The 24,225-nt window shown below is 38.8% G+C and overlaps 1 protein-coding gene across 1 annotated transcript in view; it reads right to left on the reverse strand.

Annotated features, from left to right (window-relative positions):
- The window catches only part of GRIP1 (glutamate receptor interacting protein 1), a 96,986-nt gene that overhangs the window by 27,991 nt on the left and 44,770 nt on the right, over window positions 1-24,225 (reverse strand). Inside the window, exons 7-15 of the mRNA XM_026070023.1 lie at window positions 23,694-23,841; window positions 21,886-22,055; window positions 17,622-17,777; window positions 16,772-16,927; window positions 11,358-11,544; window positions 10,453-10,598; window positions 8,729-8,809; window positions 1,169-1,238; window positions 783-928 (exon numbers count right to left, since the gene is read on the reverse strand). Of these exons, the coding sequence (XP_025925808.1) occupies window positions 783-928; window positions 1,169-1,238; window positions 8,729-8,809; window positions 10,453-10,598; window positions 11,358-11,544; window positions 16,772-16,927; window positions 17,622-17,777; window positions 21,886-22,055; window positions 23,694-23,841 (1,260 nt within the window). The remainder of the gene's footprint in view (window positions 1-782; window positions 929-1,168; window positions 1,239-8,728; window positions 8,810-10,452; window positions 10,599-11,357; window positions 11,545-16,771; window positions 16,928-17,621; window positions 17,778-21,885; window positions 22,056-23,693; window positions 23,842-24,225) is intronic.

Raw genomic sequence — 24,225 nt, forward strand, 5'->3', positions numbered from 1 at the left:
TAAGGTGCAACAGGCAGTGCCTTTTTTTGTGTGAGACTGTGTAGAGCTTAAGACAAGTGAATCCACAGTTCGTGCCTTTATGCAATACCATAACATAAATAGCAGTAATAATGGCAGTTATAATTATCTGACTTCCTTTGTCACTAGAATGCATAACAGAACTTGCTTTATTATCTCCAGGCAAAATTTTGCTTCTGTGCATTCCGTAATTGGGAAGAACCAGGAATATTAATAGTTATAAGTGTGCAAAATGATGGCAGCTTTGTTACATCAGCTAGGCTGATCATATATTGCTCCCCCATCAGCCATCTAGCACAGCATGTAAAGTACTACTTACCTTTAAGCATGTGAACAGTCATACTGAAGTCAAGTTTATATGATTATGCATTAAGCATGCACTTCACCACTCTGCTGGAGAACTGAGGCCTATGGACCATGCTTTGCTATCCATGATTCCAATCTTAAAAGCAGAGAAAATTTCAATATGCTTCCAAGAGAAAGATCAATCTTATATGGCTACATCTGAAGGGAAACTGCCTTTCCAGAAAACAAAAGACCTCCTTTTGCAGCACTGCTCTTGCAGGCAAGACAGCCACTGAGGTAATCTAAAAATTTATAAACCCTTAAAATTTTTTTTTACTTTGACATTTTTAAATTAGCATTAGCAAAAATCAGTAATGTTTAATAAAACCATTTCTCTTAAGTCTAAATGCAAAAGAATAACCCTATATTCTAAAATACTTGAAAATACACATAATTTGTAATAGGCTCATTGCTAATACCAGAATTATCTTCATCTTTGCGGATCTTTAGCTTTACAAGGTCCTCACAGTGCTGAAGGATCTGTACTGCATCTTCCATTGAGCAATTGTCAAGTCGAACGTTATCTATTGCAAGCAACTTATCACCCAGTTCTAGTGTCCCAGTTCTGTGAATAAACAAACAAACAGGCTTACATGAAATACCAGTAAAGCAAGGTATTTTAGAAGATACAAATACTAGTATAGAACTTAGATTTTTCTAAATAATTGTTTCTTAACTTAGTGGCCATGTCACTTGTAACTAGTCTGCACAAAATAAAAATCTCCTGCAAGCTCCCTCTGTTTGAGCTGAGTCTGACTGGCTATATGATGGAAACACATTTCTACTGGGAGCCTGAATGTCTCACCTGTGAGCAACACTTCCTTTCTTGATATCAGAAATAACCAGAGGGTCCCCTGGTTTTCTACTGGATGGAGCTGCAATAAAGAATACACACAAGTATCTGTTTTTATTTGTATATATTCACATGGGCTAATTATGTATATAAATCAGTATTTCATACACATTATATATCTATATTATATTTCTTCCCCCCTACATTAAACATACATAAATAAAAACAAACAAAAAAAAAGCAGTAAGATTTTTAATTCTACTTCTAAAAAATCAGAAAATGCTAGAATTAAGGTGACTGGTGCAAAACGAATTCAACCTGACATGTTTGTGCTCCAGGTTAGGCCAGGACTGAACCAAGCAAAGATATCATGGTACAGCTGCAGTGATATATAATAATACGCTGTGTAGGTACGAGACATACGGGGAGACTTTTGTTAGTAGAAACTTTCAGCACAACTACTGATGTGGAGCTTTTGCCAGAATATTTCTGTCACACATAAAACATCTTTTACCATAGCCCTGACCAACAGAGCTATTCTGGCAACATTTCTACTGAGTAGGTTATGCCACATCCTTTACATCCACCCCTGTCTCCAGCGCTTAAGACGGAGGTAAGAAGATAGTGCTGCCTGGGTGAGAAAGGAGACACCTACTTTACAACAAACAAGATGCTACGGATAACTGAGGCACAGTGGTTGATATGCAGTTATCACATCTGCACAGACGCAGCTTACATCACATGGATGCTTGCTTCAACGTGACTCAGTGTTTCCCCTGAAGTAAACCAGTGGCTCTTTTGATGAGGAACTTGCTCCTCTATACAACTGCAGAGCCTTAAGTACTGTGGACTTTTCCCCACTCTGTACTGGAGAGATACTGGACCCATTGCAATGCCAGCAACAGTCAGATTACTAAAATCCCCGCCAGTTCTCTCCTTGCACACCTAACTCAGCTCTTTAGGAGATATCTGACATAATTTTCAATTTGTTATTTGTCTGTCATGGTTAAAAGGAGGCTCTGCTCTACAGTGCCAGTCATTGCAATTAATTAATGATTTGTGCAGAAGTATTTGACATGTTTCTGTGAGACAGCTCTGCAAGCCATTCACAATGCTACTAAGCTTGACTTTTGGCTGTTAGCGAAGCAGTTAACTACCCCAGAAAACCACAGGGAGAAGACAATAAGGACTGATTGCTTCCAGAAGAACATTTCTTGGAGCAGCTTCATTTAGCACAATATCTTGGGGAGTTTCATGTGTTTGCTGACAGAAGATCGTACTAAAGATCTGACATAGCAAGCAGTGGGCAGAACTTAAGAACTTGACAAAAGATATGTTTTTAGAGAGAGGTGCAGCGCCTGCTCTCTGCCATTGGGAAGCATACTGCCTCCAGCTGCTGTGAACAGGAGGTAGTCAATGTGGTAAACACAGACTGACTCTTGGGAGCATTGCTGTAGAAGAGAGTGCTGATATTAAAATGTTGCTGTGTGCTGCAAGGTCTCAGTTCTCCTGAAAGTACTAAAGGCTTTGCCCACGTAGGGCTCTTTAGCTGCTCTGAGGCATTTCTACGCTGTGCCTACCAAGGCCTCTGCATCCATGCAGAGAAAGTCCTTCTCCATTAGGCTCCAATGCCTGACTAACAATCACCAAAAAGCTTCCAGGCTGTGGTAGGACCACCTACAAGATCTTGATGTCAGTTACTTTAGCAGCTCATGATTCTTCTGTTTGGTGGAAAATGACAGCTCTTCTCCTACAGCAACCACAAGGTGCATTAACAATAACATTTCCAACAGTATTCTAACAGACCCTGGTTAATCTTGGCTGCCCTGGCCAAGCAAGCTTTTGAATGTACAAAGGAACTGTTTAACTACTGCTAAATAGCTGTATTTCAAACACACTATCTTGAAAACCCAGAAGACAGAGGTACAAAGACTTTCAAGGACTTTGAGAACTTTGTCCAAAAAAACATGCTTTCAGAAAACACTTCTGTTGCAACTTAGAGAATAGAAAATAACTTTTTGCAAGCTGTACAATTTTCATAAAAATTAACAGAACTAAAGAAAACAATCCTTTATTGTTCCAAAAGTGCAAGTGCAAACAAACTGAGTACAGGAACAGTGCAATAAAGGTGTTAGAACAGAGAAGAATCAAGGACCAAAATGAAACATCCATAGAGTCCATGTGGTTGCAAAGGATAAGATATCACACACAAACTTTCTACAGTTTCAAACTGAGTAAGTGTGAACCCGCAGTTTTTGGTCAGTCACTCTGTGCTGTTAATTTTGTCTGGGGAATGAAAGCCTTTTCCTAGGCAGCAAACAATGCTCAGTGTGAAATAAACTCCCCCCATGTTGACAAGCCCTTAATAAGCAGATAGTCCACTCTTTGTTTAATTCTTGCTGTTCAATGTCCATGACATACTTACTGCAACTATTCAAGTTCTGTTGCAGAGATAAAATCATTAATTTCCTCCTGAGCTTTTGTACTGCACATCACCGTAGCTTAAGATTGCTTCCCAAACATTAGTGAACAGGCTCTGTCCCCCACAAGAAGACGGAGTACTATTATTCTTATTTTACAGATGAGGAAATGAAACATGGGAGCATTTAGGTCAAAGTATGACAATTTAGGGTGAGCAATGAGATACCTATGCCCTAATTTTTCACAGTAGTTTGTAATGAATAATACCTTCCATGTTCAAAGCACAACTACTGGCATTTGCAGCAATAGCAACAGCCTTTCTGCAAATGTGACCCCAGGATCTCAATGTTTTCCCAGAAAATCAAGCAGCCACCTGTGGAAGATCTTTTTTTTTTCTTTCTCCCTATAGAATGACTAGCGTCTCAGCATAACTTTATTGCACGGAAAAGGATAAAACTAATTTCTCCAGGGTAGCATTGAACTATCTTGACCATGAGATCATCTCCTTTTGCTTTCTGCAGTCCCCCGCCTCATTCATTATGCAACCTCCATCCAATACCCAAAAGGAAGCAGGAGCACTGGAGACAGCAGTCCTCTTCGCTACACAGCCCACTTCCATCTCTCCCCAGAGAGCAGGGAAGCAAGAGTCCCGGCGAGAAAGTACTATTTGACTGTGCAATTCAAAAATATATCCTAGTTAATTAACACAAGATGTTTGAAGTGACACTGTACAGCCTTAACTCTCCATTTTTATGTGTAGTTTCTGAGTTATTTTTGTTTTCAAAAAGCAATTAAAAAACCAGTCCCTATCAAACATCAAACCTACACTTGCAAAGACCACAAACAGGCATAAAAAACTGAGCTTCACCACACAAATCCAGGGGATAGAATCACATTGGGGGCAGCAGGGGAAGGAAGATGGGAAATACTTCTCCAGCATTTGCTGGTACTAAAAATTGGTATAACTTAGATCCTGGATACAGGAAAGGTGAAGGCCCAGAGAGGCTGTGCAATCTCTATCCTTGGAGATTTTCAAAACTCAACTGAAAAAGGCCCCGAACAACCTGATCTAAGTTGGCCCTGCTTTGAGCAGGGGATTGAGCCAAATTACCTCCAGAGTCCCCTTCGGTTACTCTTTAAATTATTCTGTGATTGTAAGACTCAGTCCCAGGCCTCCACCCTAACTCTACCAGTAAAGACTCCCCCACAAAGGAAAGCCAATTCAGTGATGTGTTGTCAGTTCTGTAGATCAGCTGTTGTATTAGGAAAACAAAAACTCAAACTGCCTTTCTTATTTCATTGCTAACCCAAATTAAAAAGCGATGTGACTGAAACACAGTCAGTTGTTTAATAGATTTTGGGTGGACATCTCACCTAGCACCTCACCCACTTATGGGGCTCTGACTTCAAGTTTTGGAGTTTGATCAAACTCTGAACAAAGTTCAGAGGAAAATACTCATGGATGAAAAAACACTTTTTACACAAAGCCAGTCTACTGACTCTCAATGCCTTTTACCAGCTACTGGACTTTTTTTTTATAGTGTGCTTATTAAATAGAGGGAAGAACTTATTAAAAGTACACTGAAGTAGTTCTTTTGTTCTTTAAGCAATGGTTTATCAGCAGCAGCTGAGAAACTTGCTGGTTCTGTCTTCATGCCCTGTCTTGAAAATGGTTACTTGTAACATTGCAAAATGAATTTTGCTAGATGAAATCCCAAAATATACGGAAACAAGTTTTAGAAAGTCAACTCCCATAGCCAATGTTAAATATCTTCAGATATTTACATGCTTTCTTTCTGATAAGATGCAAAAGCAGCAAAGCAGAGTATAGTTTAGGTGCTAGTCAAAATGTCTTAGAAAAACTGATGATAGTTTGTGTGAGATTCTGATATTCTTACCAGCTTTACAGCTTCTTATTCCTTGAGTAGTCCCATTAGCTTCAGAGAGATTACTTATGAAGCAAGGTGCTGCAGTTCATTACGGTAAGGATATCAGAATCTTACTTAAGAAAGAAAGAAAGAAGGGAAAAAAAGAGCTGTTAACTACAATTACCAGACTGTATTAGTAAGTAATTTTTTTAGGACATAATTTAATGTATTTAAAAAATATTAGTCTATGATTAAGTAGCCAGTGTCACAAAAATCAAAAAAAAAAACTTAAAAAAAATCTATATTCCATTACATGGTCTAAAATCAATACAGCTGGCAAATAAATTGTAACAGATTTGAACACCATACATCTACTAGAAAGCTATCCTCCTCCTATGGAATGATTCTCTTCTGAAAAGGTAATGACACACACATGCACTGCTGTGTCACGCTTCATTTGAATGACCTAGTTTTAAAACCCGAGACATTCTAATTGCTCCAGCCAGGTAACTGGGGGTGCAAATGGTGGTAGCTGCATCATGAAATATATAGTCATTTATCTTTGCAAACTATGCAGTAGGCTCCGTACTGAGTGTAAGCAGATATTAATGGCAAGATGGGTCAATCTTAGACAGATATTGCAGGGATAAGGGAAGGACAGACGAAGGATGACAGAAGTTCAGTGTGTGTGTTAAGGCAGCACTGGGTAAGGCCATTATACTGAGAGAGAACTAACATTCACTACCCGAAACTCAGTGTCCCAGATTTACAACGATTCTCATGAGACTTTCTTCTGCCTTACTTTCTAGGGGTTTCTGCTATCTAAGGTGTTTTCTGTTTGTTTTTTGGGGGAGGTGGATGAATGAATTAATAAATCTGAAACTAAGGAAAACTTAGTCTCTTCCTCTATTCTACTTCATGTTTTCCAAAGACCATGAATTAGCTTAACTGTCTTTACTGTTTGGTGCCACCTTGGATATATAGGCCTTCAAGTACCTGGCTGTAATTCCATGCAAGCCAACTTTATGTTTACTACCAAGGAAAACAACACAAAGAAAGAGAAATAAATTCTACTTTGAGGATGTCTGCATCTTAACATCTGACTTAAATAACTCCTGGACTTAAAATTAAGCATATGCTGAAGTGTCAACCTGAGGTGAGGCCTGCATCTTCCTCTAACAAAAAGTGTCTGTCTTGTCTGTCTTGGTCATCTCTTGACTTTGTCATCCAAATACCAAACAAAATTGGGGATATGGAAAACAAAACAGGTGCTCTCTGCAATGTTTTTATAGAGAGAGTACTTTCTCACTCACTATTAACTCCACAACCTTGAAAAGAGAGATGATGAAACAGGTCTCTAGCACTTACCAAGATCAAGCTCAAGAGTGAATTAACCTGATCTCCTGCATCATTTCTGCTTGAAGCCTGGTCATACCAACTCTGCTGAGTTACAACTTAGTATTCCATTTGTTTTTTAAAAGAAATCATATAGCTCTCTGACAATATCAGTAGTAATAAAAGGCATGCTAATGTGATAAAATGTCCTGACAAAAATTTGACAAAATGAATATAAAACCACTCATATTCTTCCAATCACACTGCCTCATTTAGGGAGTAAATTAGAACAGAGCAAAGTACTGAAAACCAAGCATGAAAAGAAGCAATTCAAGATTTCTACCAAGCAAATTTACAAACTTTCCATTAATAATATAAATTCTTTAAAACCGAATAAAGAGTTAAACAATCTTAGACACAGTTCATATGTATTAAATATTATTCACAAGTGGGTTTATTATATATAATAATTTAACTTACATATTAAATATACTGCAGTATATTCAGAAGAGCAGAGCTAACACCAGCTAGGTGTTCCTCTGAACATAAAGCAGCAACCAAAGGAAATTCAGTTGCAAGAGAGGAAGGTGTGCAGAGTTTGCAAGAGTGCTAAATACTATATATCAGGCACATTAACTTTCCATTCAAAATTTATTCCCACCACACAAAAAAGTACGAGGTGTTTGAATTCCCCAAAACAATATTAACTAAATTACTAGGAAGACAATATTTCTACCATAATCCCACAGACCATTACTGATGCTAAGAATACTGTTCAATAGAACAGGTTTTCTCATTTTCTAATACTTTCATTTGCACAAATATACCTAGACCTACGATTTTGCTTCAAGCACCATTTTTTACAGAGTCTAACAACTCCTCATTCCAGTATGTAACACAAGGAAACAGGTCTGCAGTGTCTCTCATTTGTTCCTTGGATGTAATTCTTAGCACTGAGTGCCTGCTGTACTTTTGATTAATTTTATTTCTTTGTGCTGGTAAAAGCTTTGAGAATATAAGTCAAAGCACAACCTCCCCCCCCAAGACATATGAATAATTCCAAAAAAGGCTAATAGTCTAAGAAAGGCCATAACCATAATGGAATGCTAATTCCAGTAAGGCCAGATTCCGGCCTTAGACAAACACATGCCCTTCTTATCTTCTTCAGCGATCTGAAAACCTTAGTGAAAGGGGATATTCCTATGCGACCTGCATATTTAAGACTGCCCACTAGTTTTTGGTGGACACTGATAGTTTTCAAGAGCAGATTTATAAGTGGGAGGGTTGGGAGTAGGAAGAGGTGGTTTCATTACCTGCCCTAGCACACACAGGTCTGCCCGGTGTAGCGCATGCTTCTGCATTACATGACAGTTGCAGCTGTGCAATTCCACAGCTCCTTGCAATTAAGACCAGAAACATGTAAAAAGTAATTGGAAAGAATTATTTTTAAATACAGTCTGAGGAAGTATTATCAAGCTCTGGTACAGAAAATAACCTCATATAAGCGGATCCTTCTGCCTGCAAGAACTCTTGAATTCTTCAATTCAGAGCCCCACTCTGAATGGATAATGTTCAGGAGTCTGTGAGAGGCCATGACAGATTATTTGCAACTTCCCTAGGTATGGAAGTACTTTTGCATGTACCTAATTCCATTGACTTCTTTTTGAAAATTAACTTCAATGGGAATTAACTATGTGCTACACATGAAGGAATAAGTCAAGTTTTAGGCCTGGTGAACTTCTGTCTTCTTTAACTAGCTAGAGAGGGAATATAAATCTGTTACGAGATAGTATTTCATTAAGAGACAGAGCACTGCTAACCATCCCATTCTAGAGAAAAGGAAAAAGAAAGAAGTTTAAACCAAAACTAATGTGAGTCTAACTATAGGATCTACTTATCTGTAGATTATCCTCTAAATGTGGTCTTAAAAATAAGCACTTTCACTTACAACTTATGGTGATGCCAAGTTCCACATTATGCTTCTTTGGTAGCTTTACATGAAATGTTCCACTGCTTGGTATAACTGATTCTATAAAAAAATATGTAAAATGTTAGATAGTTTATAAGACACAGCAATTTCAAGTACCTGGAACTGTATGTGTAAACTGATGAAATCACGTCAGCAACATAGCCACGGATGAAACATGGGTGCTGGAGTGAAAGAAGCAGGACATACGAAATATGATTTATACCTCTATTGGTAATTTCACGGTAACTCAATTTTTTTAAGGCTTAACTGAATTTATGGAGATTGCACGGGCCACCAGCCAGCTGAGACTGCAGGTTTTTAGCTCATGTGCAATTTCAGTGAGCACACATGAAAATTTTAGTGCTGGCAGATAGATTTTAACTAAAAGGACAGAAAATCAAATCTTAAGGATTTCAGGCCTTTGTTGCTATAGGCTTAATACATTTTGAAATGTCCACTAAGGTAACTGCCATGGATTTTACATCACCTGGGAAGAAAAGGAATCAAAACATTACTAATGAAGAAGTGTCTGGTGCTGGCTAAGGCAAAACACGCTTGAACACACAGCACTGCATTTGAATCCTGACATTTGGCATTGCTGCTAGCCAAGGTTTGGGCCTTGGCCTGAAGAGGACCCAGCTGAAATTACAGCAGTGTAAACACGTAAACATACACCTGGCAGGAGAGTCTAACCATGAGTGTGAGTCTGCTCTCATGAAGCAAATGGGAGGAGCACAAACAAATCCAGAGACTGAAACACAAACCTCATTGTCCTTTGTGACTTCAGGCACATTTAAATGCTACTCTTATTATTCGGTTTTCTTACTTTTTAATAGTCCATTTCCTACATATACAAATGCACGTATGGTGTTTGGCCTATTTTTTTACATTATACTAGACATCTACTTAACAAAACATCACTTAGAATTATTACACTAAGAATCTTTTGCCTGCTTTTGACATCATGACTTATAATACCATTAATAATAATTATACTATGCAAAATACAGCACATCTGACACTGTTCTGACTTCAAAGGAGCTATTGTCAGGTCAGCACAGAATTCTTAAATGTTTTTACTATTTACATAGTGGGTTGGGCAATGCACATACACAGTGTGTGCTCATTTGATTTACACAATTTGTGATTTTATAGGTGTATTCTATATACTTAAACACATTACAGAGAAAATGGGGGAAAGCTATTAGTAATATTAAAGATTCACCAGCAACATTAAGAATGATTTTTCTAGCTTTTATTGGTTCAGTTTCTATTGTTTTATTTAGCTTGTTGGTTTAAGGTACTATAAGTAAAATTCTGAAGAGTTTTTTTGCTTATGTGCTCTTTTATAATGCTTTTCTGTATAGTAAAACATTTCATTAGCTTCCCTGTAGAGGATTTGTCTTGGCTCAGCAAAATATTCCTCTCTCAGGGCAGAAATACATCTGGAAATAACTCAGAGGAGAGACTGTCACCAGATATTTCTACAGGACTTGTCATTGCTATTTGTGTTCTGAAGCACACTGCAGGGTTAAGTGCAATGAGAAAGCGACAAAAAAAGGCACTCTCTTCAGCTAGCTCCCTTGACAACTGAATGGTGCATGTGAGAGGAAAGTCCCCACCTTGGATACCTAACATGCACAATATATTTGGGATTTATTCCTTCTCTTCTCTTGTAAGACAGAATAATAGTATGTTCATACCTGCAACATCAAACTCTATTTCCAGAGTGACCTTGCTGGTGATAGAGGAGTCCCTGAGCAGCTGATTGGCCTCATCAAATGTGCTGTCTTCCGTCGGGATACCGTTTATTGCCACTATTCTGTCTCCTATTTGCAGGACCCCACACCTTGGTATACAACGATACAAAACAATCTTTAGACACGCACGTTACCTGGACCAGTACTATCAAACACATCCAGCCTATCCTTATAAGAGAAGAGTGACATGGCAGTTCAAGAGTTTACCCAGGCACAGATTTACTGAAGGGCGACACAAGCCCTGCAGCCCCTCTGCACCAGCAATGCTCTCAGTGTGGGTCATGCGACCCAGGAAGAGGGGCACAGCCTTTGCACCTCCACCCCACCTGTGGACATCGCTGCTGTCTCTGACCCTGAGCTGTTGTAGCTCTGACCCTGACCCAGATGTTGTAGCTCTGCAGCGGCAACTAGAAGTTGCATGTGCAAGAACTGTTGCTCTATATGAACTCATGCCATGATTAAAAAGAGACAAAAGCATAAAAGTGGAATATTTCCTAAGCTTTCATAAATACTAAAGCTGAGCAGAACTGCAGTTGGCTTCCCCCCATGGCACACTGAATTATTACTATTTTGACTTCAGAGATGTAGTTGATTTTTTTTCTTTTTTAATGAATATAGCTTCCAGTCTCCTGCTGGAGGACTCTGGATGATCAAGGCACTGGTGCTTGTCGTTCCTTCTTATAGCTGATCAGGAATATGAAATACTATTGTCAGAACAGAGTTTATTACACACCACCCTTCCATTGAGCAAGGCCCTGCAATTTATCATCACTTCAAAACAACTAGCCCAAAGTACCCTGAGGAATGCTCACCAAAATGTACTCAGCAGTCGTCTGAAAGAACCTCACCTTTCTGCCGGACTGTCAGACTCAATATAGGAAATGAGAGGTGGAGAAGACAAGGTCTCTGTAGCAAACACGCTACCTTGGAGCTGTATTCCAAACCCTACAATGGGGTCAGCTGTCAGCACTACTTCTGTGGTTTCTGTGTGGACGACCTGCCCAGCCAAACCAACAGTGCTAGAGGCTAAAGACACTACAAAAGAGAGCAGACCAGGGGGAAAGACATTCATACACAGACAGCAGAAATTTCATTGCTCTTCAAAAATTGATCTGTACAATGAACCTAGTCATGGAAACATCTCTCTTAAATTCTATTTAGGCTAAAGTTTATAAATGATGTGTAAACAGTTATGACATAGAAAACATCTGGTTGCATGGTGTAATGCAAAAAGATAGTTCATTCACTGTGTAAAATAAAGCTGCTTGACCTCCCACCCCTACCCCCAAAACCTCAGAACATCCCTAAATTCTACCTACATTAAGTTTTAGGCACGGACGAGCAGAATTTTCAAAGGAACTAAGAGAATTGGAGGCACAACCTCATCTGTTTTTCAGGCTGATTCCCGGGGCCTCTTTTGAACATCTCACAGCAATGTACTGTTGTTAGCAACAAAGTGCACGTCCAGGCTTGCTTGCAAGAAAGAAGGCTGCCTTCTTCTCATCAACTTGAACATGTTTACTACCTGACAACAATTATGTCAGGCTAACTGGGTAATGTATGTCGAACTAAAACTTCCCTGTTTTATCAACCCATATATCCAAAGAGATTGTGAGAAAAAAGTTCTGTGGGTTTGCTTAAGGAGACTGAAGAACCCTTCCTGTGAGACATCCAGACAGCTACTTCTGTATTTTCAAGATTCCTGTATTCTCACTCCTGTTCTGAAGAGGCTGTGCTACAGGACAAGATAAAAATAACATTTGAGATTCTGTGTGACCACCCATGAAAGGAGCAGGCTGCACCTTTGGTTCTTTGATCTCTACCTAAAAGTGTATTTTATCATTGTTTACATGCACCCAGTAAAACATGGTACTACGTCATAGACGGAAAACTAGATTTTTTTCAGCTCCTATTCAGACCAGGCAAGTAATGGTATAGTATTGTAATGATATTCCTCCAGCGCCTAGGATTCTGAAAATCTATCTTACTACTTTCTACACCTCTAAATTCCTTCAAGACCTGTTTCTGCCTGCAGTAGCAACAAAGAATTAGATAAAACTTCTGTGGCTTATCTAAAGGGGTAGTTTAAATGTCGAATATTTTAAGTGTGGGAAAAATTAGTCCTTACTTTTATGTTATAGATATTATTAGCACAGATGTACAAAGATCTCAGAGGTTTCCCTGGGGTTGTGTAAGTATTTCCTTCACTTTGGGGCCTTTGTTCTGCCATGGTTAGTCTAAAATCTGATTAATGTGGCACATTTGGTGATAACAATTCAGTAACAATTCTGTTGCAAAAGTTTCACTCGTCAAGAAAAACTCCTGAGTTTGTTTTCTCCCAGCAAACCTTCATTCAATAGTACAACTGACTCTGAAACCAATTGTCTTTTCTAAATTTCTGTGAATTCTCATTCATTTCTTCTTTTTCATTTTCCTTTGTAAGAACTGTGTACTTATTGAATAGCTTCATTCTTACTGTTTCCTCTATATGCACTGAGTAAGATAAGCTCATACCCAGACGTAAATGCTAATAATCAATTCTTAGATATGGCCACCAGCTTTAGTGCTGCATATGAGAAATAGGTTTCTCCAGCTTGCAGCACTCCAAAGGCTTAAAATATGAGTAGATCTGATAAATTCAAAGCTAGTAATATCAGATCCCCGAATCCATGCTCCAGAAATTTCTAAGCTCAGTGTGTCAAAGCTCAGAAAAGTTCCATTCTCCCTCTCTTTAAGGTCATACAATAATCGCTCTACTTGTTAGCTGCATTTCTCCCATCACTTAGCTGTCCATTCCGTCTCTGCAGCAGGCACCTAGATAACTCTGTAACTTTCCTACTCATTTTCTAATGCCATACTCAGAAATCTCAAAGGTCTTACAACATTTATTTTAAGTCTTAGGATAGTTAAGGTTTTAATTCATGTTGTCAAATTAAGTTAATATTTATGGGATTTAATACTAAGCCCAGTAAATATTTTGATTATGTGGACACTTACAAGTGACCATTAGGAACTACTTCCACTCCCCCCCCAAAAAAAAACCCAAACAGAAACAGGAATGAAAAGCAGAGATGGAAATACCCTTTCCAAACCATGCAATAAGAGCTCTCTACTAAGGCTATATAAAATGTCATGGGGACCTCAAAACAATGCTTAAAACTTGTTGGGGTTTCCAATTCAACAATGACTGCAGCAAGAAACACTGTACCATTTTTTGGCTGCTTGATGGGTTTGAAGCTTTACAACCAGGGAAGCAGCCTTTGCCAGGAATCTCATTGCATTAAAAGGGGTGCACGAATATGTATATGGCTCCACTGAACCCTGTTTGCTAATGCTAGGGGTACATTTTAGCAAACTCATATATTTTTCATCCTACTGTAAGATGGCAACAACCCTGGCGACCAGTGTACTATGTCCTTTGTAGTATGTAAATCTGTAATCTTGAATTTGAAAGTTATATATTTGTTCGTTTTATTCCTGTAGATGTGAGAGAAGCAGAACAAGATGTATTTAAAGGTAAGTATATGGGTTATTATGCCTGCAGTCCTCCACTCTGAACCTTGGAAAATGTAAAATGTTTGCTGTTCCTGCTGGTAGCAGCTAACTCAGATGTACTGAGAAAACCACACCAATGCATGTCTGAGACTCTCTAATTGCCACCAGACATGCAACCATAATAACGATCATGTAAGTTGGCATAAGTGTCTCTGGCTTTCAAGTACTAATATGGACCTATTACAAAATACTTAAGGATTTAAATGTTAACCAAATAATAAAAGCTTTTCCACAATAAGTACCATATTTTAAAAGTGAAAAAGCAGAGGAAGATTAAAGATGGCAAGCAAATGACATAAATAAAGCACATGACAGTAGGGCATGGCTTTAAGTTTTACAGCCACATGTTTGGAAAGGTCTGCATAAGTAATGCGATGATTGCAAACTCACGGCCATAAAAGGCTTACAGCCCCTATGTCATCACACTTCATCAGCACAAATTTTGGGATGATCACATTAAGTTATGCAGGTTTTCTTAAATAATTGGCAATGAAAACTTTATAGCATCCTTCGCTGATACATCTTTTTCTTCCCAAATAACATCCCAAAATATTTATTAAAAGTTACATTAAAAAAAAACAACCCTCAAACAATCCAACTGGGCTAAGAAAAGGATCACTAAAATTAAGACAACAGGCTATTCCCTTTCTATGAAAAGGACAACAGTCAGTGGTACCCGCTCCTCACAAGTCTCTCACAGAGGGAGAGGGCAAAGTTTGCTGAGTCCTGCTGCTGGGCTGTGGCTGGGTACAGCAGCAGCCATTCTGCATCACGGTTACTGTCCTTCATTCAGTCCCTTGGGTGTCTTTAAGTTGACGATTACTACAGTCACAAGTAGAGGTAGAAGTCTAGCAACAGAAGTGAGGAACCTTATTTGGGCTGACAAGCCAGCTCATGGAAAAGGACAAGCAAACCTGGCTAGCCAGCTAGTAGCCAATTCCTCTCAAGCTAGCTCTGATTCAGGGTTGCTAATGTAGTCATTGCTGGTAGCAAAGCATATGGAGACTCAGGGATGGGGCCAGCTCCCCATGTTTTGGAAAGCTATATCAACACCTCATGATCAGCTAAATGTGGGATAAACTACCCACTACCAAGCCTTGTCCTGATATCTTGTAGCTAGAGATTTGTTTAATAACTCCTCCACAGCAGATTATCATTCTCACTGCCTTCTCACTTTAGGAATCTCTTTTAGGTGGGCTGCAGTGCTTATGTGACTTTCCCACTTAAGTCTAATGTAAATCTTTGGTCTTAAAGGTCCAAAATCTGAACCTTTGCATGATGGCAAATTGCATGGCTATGCTTCGTTGAATGAAAATATCTGAAAAACAAAATAACGCAAGTAACAGCTCTCTCCTAGATCTGTAGCAGGATTAAAATTGCTTCCAGGATTAAGTCTTTTGTTGTATAGAACAAGTCTTATAATATATCACAATCTAAGAACTATTTTTGCATCAGGCATTATTTTACTATTCAAATCAATTAGTGCAACACTACTACTGTTTCTCATGTGCATGTGAGAACATGTAAGAGCTGGACCCCTACTGATACCCTAGCATGGATGGCACACTATCTCCCTGTGACACAAAAGAATGTATTAGAAGCCAGCATGTCAAGAGATGAGCTGTGATAAATGACTGATCAGATTAAAAGCAAAAATGTACTTACGAGCAAAAGTTATGTAAAAATATTTGCTTTAAAAAAGAAATAAGCAAGAACATGCAAGCAACAAAAACTTCTGCAAGAAAGCAAAACCTCGATTCTTTTCTCAAATGTTCCCTCTTGATTCCATAGTGACTAGCCTTGGTTGGAGGTTGCCATTTTGCTCTGATTTTGCTCTGATCATGGGAAATCTTTAATATGGGGCAGTGGCAGCGCAGTTTGCAGCAGCTCAGTTTTTCCAGAGTGAATCTGTGGGCATTATTAGCTGGAGCAGGTGGTTATGCAGCCAGTTCTCACCTCCCTGCTCTGGAGGAACAGAGCTGCTGATGACCCTGGTGATCACAGGAAAACGGACAAGCCAAAAGGAGAGATGGTGCTTACATGGAGTCTGGGAAACTGTGCACTGGTACAACCATGCTCTCTGGCCCAGTGAATAATAATGTACAAAGTGGAACAGACTGAAATAGATCCACTCTGGCTTGGGAAACTACTGGCACATGGGAAACCCATGCTTTGAACCCTGCAGAGTGGCCAGAAACAAGGCTGCTTAGTCTTCACTGTTATTTGTCACTCTACCTGACCAAAAAAAAAAAAATTTTACAGATTATGGTGTAGATGCAAACATTAAAACTACATAGGAGGTACAGTTGCAAGCTCTTCTCCTGTTATGTGATAGCTGAGCCTACCAATAATCTATTCTTGACTAATCAACTATGAATTTTATTCCTTGATGTAAAAGGGAAGAGTTGAAAAAGGAATTTGAAAATCACTGTAGTAACAGTATGACAAACCCTTGCAGGATTGTCTGAAGAAAACATAGCATTATATGTTTCAGATGAGATCTTTAAGCCATATGGCCTCTACTGATCTCATTTTAGTATTGGATAAACATTTTTATGCTGATGCTTCCCCACATCTAACAGAAACTCCAATTGTTCTCTCTTTTGACTAGTATGTATTCAGTAAGGTACTTTGTACCTTTTTGCTATACCTTCCCCCTCCTCTGCCCACTCATTGCACATTTCAAGCGGTTGCTGTTACCACCTACAGGAGCTTTTGAAGTCCTTCTTTTTCATCCTCCGCCTCATCATTGTCCCGCGCGGGCTGGTGGAGTAGAGGCTGCGAGGTAAGGTCCCCATGTTCAGGGAACTCAGGCTGTATGCACTCATGGAGGTAGGAGAGAAGGATGAAGACACCAAAGCTGCTGCAAGAAATCGAACACTTGGCACACAGCACTCAGTCTTCTCGGCAGAGTGCTGTAACTCATCAGTGAATCAAACAATGCGCATGATGCACAGGAATGGTTTGTGCATTTCTGATAATAAAGACATTAAACCACATAGGTGATCCTAGATAAAAATAGCCAGCATTTCATGAAAATACCTGCTGGGAGCTAGCAAAAATACTGGAGATACAAAAATTACATTCATAATACATATCTTACTTTAGGCAAAGTATGTTAAATTCAGATTTTTGATACTTATCCATGAATCAATGCAGAACAATATGTCTAGATACACTGATTTTAGAAATGCCTCTTTGTAGTAGGTAATTTCTGACAAAAGATTTGTAAGCTGTGCTTTGCATTCAAAGATTGTTTTATATGCACTACTCAAATCTAATGGTCTACTCAAATGGCAGAAGAACTGGTTCATTGAGAATTTTTGAGCCTTTTCCTCTCTTCAAAGGCTGTCTCGTTATAGAAAGGAAAAGGCACAAAATGTCAGAAATAACCTTGGCATGGTTATGAAAAAGTGTAGCATCCATAAAACTGAAAAGGTTTTAGTGCCTGAAATGAGAAAAGCATGAATGAAAGAAGAGAAGAGGGAAGAGGAGGAGGAAGAAGAAGAAAAAGAAGAAGAGAAGCTACATCAGCAGGATAAAGTATGGAACATTATGAAGGCCTTTTTGAGGAGGTGGTTTCTGGAATTTCAAGGCTGACATCCTGCAATGGTCATGGTGGTAGGTGTTATCATGGTGGTAGGTGAGGAGGCTGCTGTGGCTGTTGGCCCACAAATCCCAGGTAAGTTGCCTGTTGCTTCTTTGACTATTCACTGCCCGCATGAAGGGATGATGGAAAATCAGAAAACAAAAGGACCAGAGAAGAGGGAAAGGGAACTGAATTGCATAAATTAAAAAAAAAAATCCAAAAATGATTTGAAAATAAAATTAAATTAAATAATAAACAACCTTGTCTTGTCTTCTTACCAGTGGATGCTACCTTGAGGAGTAGAAATACTACTTTTTCTCAGAAATAATGCTTCTGATTGCTTCTTTGTTGTCTTTTATTTATTTTTTAAGAGATTAGTACTGAACCAATTTCTAATCTCCTTCTGGCTTTAGGAGCTAAGATTGTAAACTTTCTTGGAAAATACTGACATGTTTAATATGACTACTAATTAGTAAGTCTCTGCTTGCATTCATCTACATTAAAAAATAAAATCAGATACTATACATCACACTGTCCAAAATGGAGATGTTTACATTCTAGTCATTTCAATTTACTGCATTGACATTTTAATTTTGCCAGCATCCATTGTTGGCATTATACTATTCTGCACAGTAAACTACTTCTCTGGGCCAGCAGCAGCAAAACTCTATCTTGAAGCCTGATTAATAAAGAAAAAGCAAAAATTTAGAGTTTCTATTTATTATTTTGATGTGCAATTTCAAGTTTTTTAAAATGATCATTTTCTGGATAAAATTTGAGACCATACTTGATTGCTAATCCTAAGTATGTGAAGTCTGGAATATGTCAAAAGTGAAGGCTAGTATTTACCAAGCAAACGGGAAGCATTTCAGTTGATGTGTCAAATATTAAGGGAAACTGATGGAAGTCACCCTTCATTAAATACGGTCTAGTCATCATTAAATTCAGTGTAGCCTTGTCCTTGCTGAACATAGAAGAACACAAGCTGGGAACTAGCCACTCAGTTTTAGTATTAAAAACATGAGGGATTCACCTGTACTATCAAACATTTAGTTTGTTAAAAGATAGTTTACTGCCTTTTTTACATAGTTCACTGCTTTTGGCCCATGAGCTCTATATCTGTGTGTTTATTCTACCTCCTCTGCCCGTGATGGCTGTGGCCATGTAATGACCACGGGCCACTCTCAAACAGTAGCCGGAAGCCTGGTAGGTTGGGTTAGACTTGCCTCACGTTCATGCCTTACCCCATGAGAAAAAGAAGGGGGAAAACCATAGCCATTGCACCAAACACTACGCAGGGCCAGAAGAAAAGCTGTAATTTTGCTTGTTTTCATATTACAGAAGCAATGTTTTAATCTGAATGTCTTAATTCTTCTCTGCCTAAATCGGCCTTTCACTACAATAAAGAACACATGAGGGAAGGGGAAAGACAAGGAAAACACTGCAAGGGCCCTGGGCCTCGGCAGCCTGGTGCCTCGCTGCCGGCGCTGCTGCCTTGGCCCTCCTCGCGGCCTGGCTGCCCCCTCCCGCGCCGCAGCCGCCCCCACTGCCCCCACCTCATCCTCACATCAAATGAATTATTATCATTCTCTTTTTCTCAAACTCTTCGGAAACCCATCGAGGGTCACCCACACGGGAATGGCAATGTGCAATGCCAGCACCCTGTGCAAGCATCTCAACCCCGTGCTTACCAGACACTAGCATGAGTGACCTCAAAGACTTAAGAAAATCTTATGCATCAATCAAGATACGGAGCCAGAAAAAAATCCCAGAAATAGAAGTAGGAACCTGATGTGCCAATATATATTTTGCAGACTTATCACATCTTTTCAAATGAAACGTTCTCTTTGATTATGTACACAGACAGCAAGATTTCTAAACTTTAATGACAGTGTAAAAATTAAAATCTGATAAGAATAATTTGGCCAGGTGGATTTTCATTATTTTCTAGTTGCTATGAGCACTGTTTAATTAAAAAGACTGCTTCCAGCAGAAGATTATCTGGTAGCCTTTGATTTTTTAATGTTTTATTTTCACACTGGGGGTAGGGATAAAAATGTCCTACAAAATAGGAATTTTCACAAATTCAGTTTGCTCAGCTTGTAGGAGAATAATCCCAATTCAACAAAAGTTCTCTAAAAGAAAATCCTATCGTGTAACAGTAGTAATTTACTAGCAATTTGAGCTATTCCAACACAGAGTTGTGTACAGCAAACATAAAATTAATGGGGCAGCAAGAGAAATGGATTGTAGCAGCACAGTGTAAAGAAAAAAAAAAAACACGAAAAAAACCCTGATCTCTTACAGTGCTCTCCATTTTATTTTAGGGCTTAAATTTCTATTTCTTCTATATACTGACTTTCCTGCCCATTTTAAATTCGTAATATGTTCCAGGAAGACCGATAACTGAGCTTAAGAGATACAGCCTTAATGACTCATTTAGAGCTTTTCAAATTCTGTAGCAGCCAGGCCAGACGACACCTGATGAAAGGTTGTTTCCAAGAGTATACTTGCTTCCATAAAGCATGTTACATCTTGAATTGGTCATGATTTTTGAGCAGCACCATCTGGTGAGGGGCTGGGAAGGGTTGTAAACATTCTAGTTATTCTGGCATGCTTAAGAAAGCAGCATTATTACCTTAAGGAGATTTCTCCCCCAAAGATGCACTTATTTAGTTTTCACAGAATCCCCTTGGTATTATATCATAACAGCCGGTTCCCAATGCCAGCATGGCAACAGCATTGGTTTATCAAAGCATATATACTGGGTGAATGTGACTAGCACATTAACAGCATCAATTTAGTTTAAATTTTGGTTAAGAAGCAAAACAGCTTGAAGTAAGACAACCATCTACATGAGAAATCTTTGGCCTTGGTACTCATCTTGTCAACAGAAACACTCTTCAAAAGTTATTTCACCAACCAAAAATTAATTGCATGATATCTTTTCTTCACAAAAATGAAACATCTGTTTGCAACATACTGACACAGCTAAAAAGTATGGAAATAAATTGCAAACTTTGATCTCCATGTCACTCTACTTCTGCAGTATCACTCCTTGCTCTGTCTCCCCTCTAAACAGCTTAAGCAGAAACAGGAAAAGAGGCTCAGCTGAAGAACATGGTATCTTAAAAGTTACTTTTTGTTCACTGTGAACTAGGAGAAACAAGCCAAGGCAAGGCAAGGCAAGCCAAGCCTTCTCAGCCAAGAGTTCAATATTCCCCACTCTGACAAACCGATTAGAGCAAAGCTCAGTTGCTCATCCAGGGACAGCCTGGATCTTAGCTAGGTGTCCAAGAACATTTATTATCACCCAAGTTTCTAGGTCTCTGAAATCTTGTCTTCGTCTAAAGGAGGCAGAATCACAGTATCACAGGCCCATAAAAAGGCACCATTGACTCATGCTGCAACATAGACACCTGTTCTGTATGTATTTGATTACCCTTGTTATTTCTTTGCCATCCATCACCACATGAAATTTTAGATGGAATTTTTGAGTACTTTAAATTAGCCATTTTTTCAGGATTATTTAGAAAACAAGTCAGGAAGCCCTCATCTTCAAGTACTAAGACATTTTATATATGTTCAATTTGAAAATGGAAAGCCACTCTCTTCAAGCACGTTGTTACGAAATAAAGAAATAACAGTGCAAAAGGGCAGACACCCACAGAATTGTCCCTGAATACCTTTTTCATAAGTACAGATAATGAACCCATGAAGCAATCTGAAAAGTATTTTAGAAGATGATGGCAATAAATAACAATGCCCTTAGCAGGAGAAAATAAGGTTTTATTAAAGTATTTTAAGAGAAATCAGGTGTATTAATGATGTGGTCATAATAGATTATCAAGCGAATATGTTTAAAAGAAGTTAGCAGTGTCCCTTCCTCCTCCTTTCTAATTTTAAGAAGCAATTCAGAGTCATTTACTGAAATACCTGGCTCTTCCCCAATGATTGCAACAGTAGAACCAACAGGTGTCTTTATGTACATCTACAAGTGTGCAGAGCCATTTCTCAGTAAAACATTTCCCTCTTTATCGCAAGAATCTCTGAGGGTACATTAAGGCCAAGAAAACACTGAGCTTCTCAATGATTTCAGAAGCATAACCTGGGGAGCTGAAACAACATTTACAGATAGAACTGCCATGATATCAGTTTTCCAGGACATTCAACAAGGCCAGGCAAAGTAAAAGAGAGAAAAAGAAAGTAGAATTTGGTACTACAGATCTTACCGTGTTCTGGCCCTTTCAGCGCTAGACGTGTCTGGTGGTGAGGCAGGATCTCAAGTTTGACATTATCTGCTGCATTAGCCAAGAACTGTGTTGCTTCTGCCAAGGTACAGTACTCCATGCTGGTGCCATCAACGGACAGAATATGGTCTCCTACATGCAGTGCACCGCATCTACAGAAAAGGCGAAAAACTCAGTATGATCAGGAATGCTCTTTGCTTGGGAAATGAGTTTTACTGCCTTCAAACTGGTCATGACAACTATGAGCTTGTTCTTTTTTCGAGAGAGAGATTTGTGTTTTGTAAGCATTGTCACTGGTCAGACTTTAAATCTATTAGTACCAACCTTAAAAACAATTCAGTTAATACAGTATATGCAAAGACATCACTCACAGAACTGGAATGGGGTAGCTGACTATTAAAATATGTGTGAATGGCAGCAGAATAAAATGAGAAGAGCTTAAGGAGACTCAAATAACTTGGTCACATATCTCTCACACAAGCACCCAGTTCATCATTTTTTGAGTTATTTATAGTTCAAACATTTATTAGTACAAAAGCTGTAAATGACGATGAAATTATGCAGTAGTCAAACAAATAATGAAACCAGGGCTAGCATGGTGACTTGAAGAGTGGGGTGGGGAGGGGGCTATCTGCTAAATCTTGCTGCACTCAAGAGACTGGCTACTGGATGAGTTGAGAAATGCAAACACAGCAGTCAGCATCCCGACGTACCAGTCAAGTGGACAGCTCCTTTAATTGGTTACTCCCTGCGAAACGGGAAAAAACAGAGGGAGAAAATTAAAGCATCCTGCACCATTGAACTGGAGAACACCCCTGGATCAATGGCCGTCACTCTCAAAGGTTCTACTGTAGGGAAAAGCCCACAGAGGAGCTGTAGACTCACTGCTACAAGTGGGTGCTACCAAAAGCACCATTGCCAAAGAGGAGTTACAAGGTAGGGTGACATGCAGGAGAAATTTGCTGCTGAAACATAATATTTAAGGAAATTTTTAGATAGACATGTGTATATAGATATATATATTTTTATGTATATACACATACGCATACACACATGCACCCCAGAAAAGACCCCACAGCTCTGGTACAGAGGTTTAGACCATCAGGGAAAAATATCTAACATTTTTTTTCCTCAATTTTAAATATAATCTGATCTTAATATAGTAGAATGAAGCTCAAATGAAGTTGAAAAGGGGATTTGCCTTATCAAGTGTCGCAAAATCACTTCAAAATACAGAAGCCAGTCTTCCTAATACCTCAGTTGTATTCTAAAATATTAATAAAAAATCCAAATACAAGGAGTTCCATTTCTCTGTGCCACAAGAATGAATGATGTATCCTAAAAGAACACTTCAAGGTTGAAAAGCCTCAAAATTTACTTCCCTTGACAGTTGTTCCATATTGTGTGCTTACTTTAAGAATTCCAGTGGGGTATTTTTTTTTAATACTAATCTCTGCTGAAGCATTACATTTAATAGCCAGAGCAAACCTCTAAATTTCTGAGTTGCATAGTGCAAACAGACAGACACATATTACATTGGGGCTGCCTTATATAATTGAATAGTATGTGAATAAGTGAAAGTAAGTGGTGCCCTGGAATCCTTAAACTCTGCAGTATGGAACAATGATCTGACAAAGTGCTAATTTTAAGACCTATCAACCTTGAGAGCATTTGGTTTAGGCAAATTCATCAAAAAAGTAAAGGGAAGAGTTTCTTTAAAACCAAACCAAACCAAAATAGAAATAAAATGGATGTGTGGAGCTGAAGCGTCAGCCTTCTCTCGCACTCACCTGTCTGCAATGCTTGCAGATTTGATTTTGTCTATGACAATGACCTGTTTGTTGCAGCACATTGAGGTAGTTAGTGCAACCCCAAGAGCAGTGCCAGGAGTTTTGGCGACTTCAACTAGCAGTGGCCCAGATGCTGTTGCTACTGAATCTGTTAAAATTAGACAACAAAAAACCAGTATTATACCAATGTGCTATTTATGCAATTTTCATATTTTCCCACATAAAATCTCCATGGGTCATCTATTTCTCTAGCCAGACAACATGCCGCATAAAGAAATTCCAGGATGGCATCAGTTTAGGTCTCCAGAATTAACTCTTAAAGGTGAAACACATAAAAGCAAGAGGAGGTTTGTGAATCTGGGATGTCTGGGAGCTTCTGTGTGTGTCAGAATCACAGATAAACCACAATAGGGAATCGGAATATGTTAGAGAACCACCTCCATGAACAACTGAAGCTAAAAATCACCTGGAATTTAAAACAGGCATGCTGAAGAAACAAAACTAATAAAAAAGTAGAAGATGATCTGAAATG

This window comes from Apteryx rowi, unplaced genomic scaffold (genome assembly GCF_003343035.1).
Source record: "Apteryx rowi isolate R43461 unplaced genomic scaffold, aptRow1 scaffold_302, whole genome shotgun sequence".
Classification (NCBI taxonomy): domain Eukaryota; kingdom Metazoa; phylum Chordata; class Aves; order Apterygiformes; family Apterygidae; genus Apteryx; species Apteryx rowi.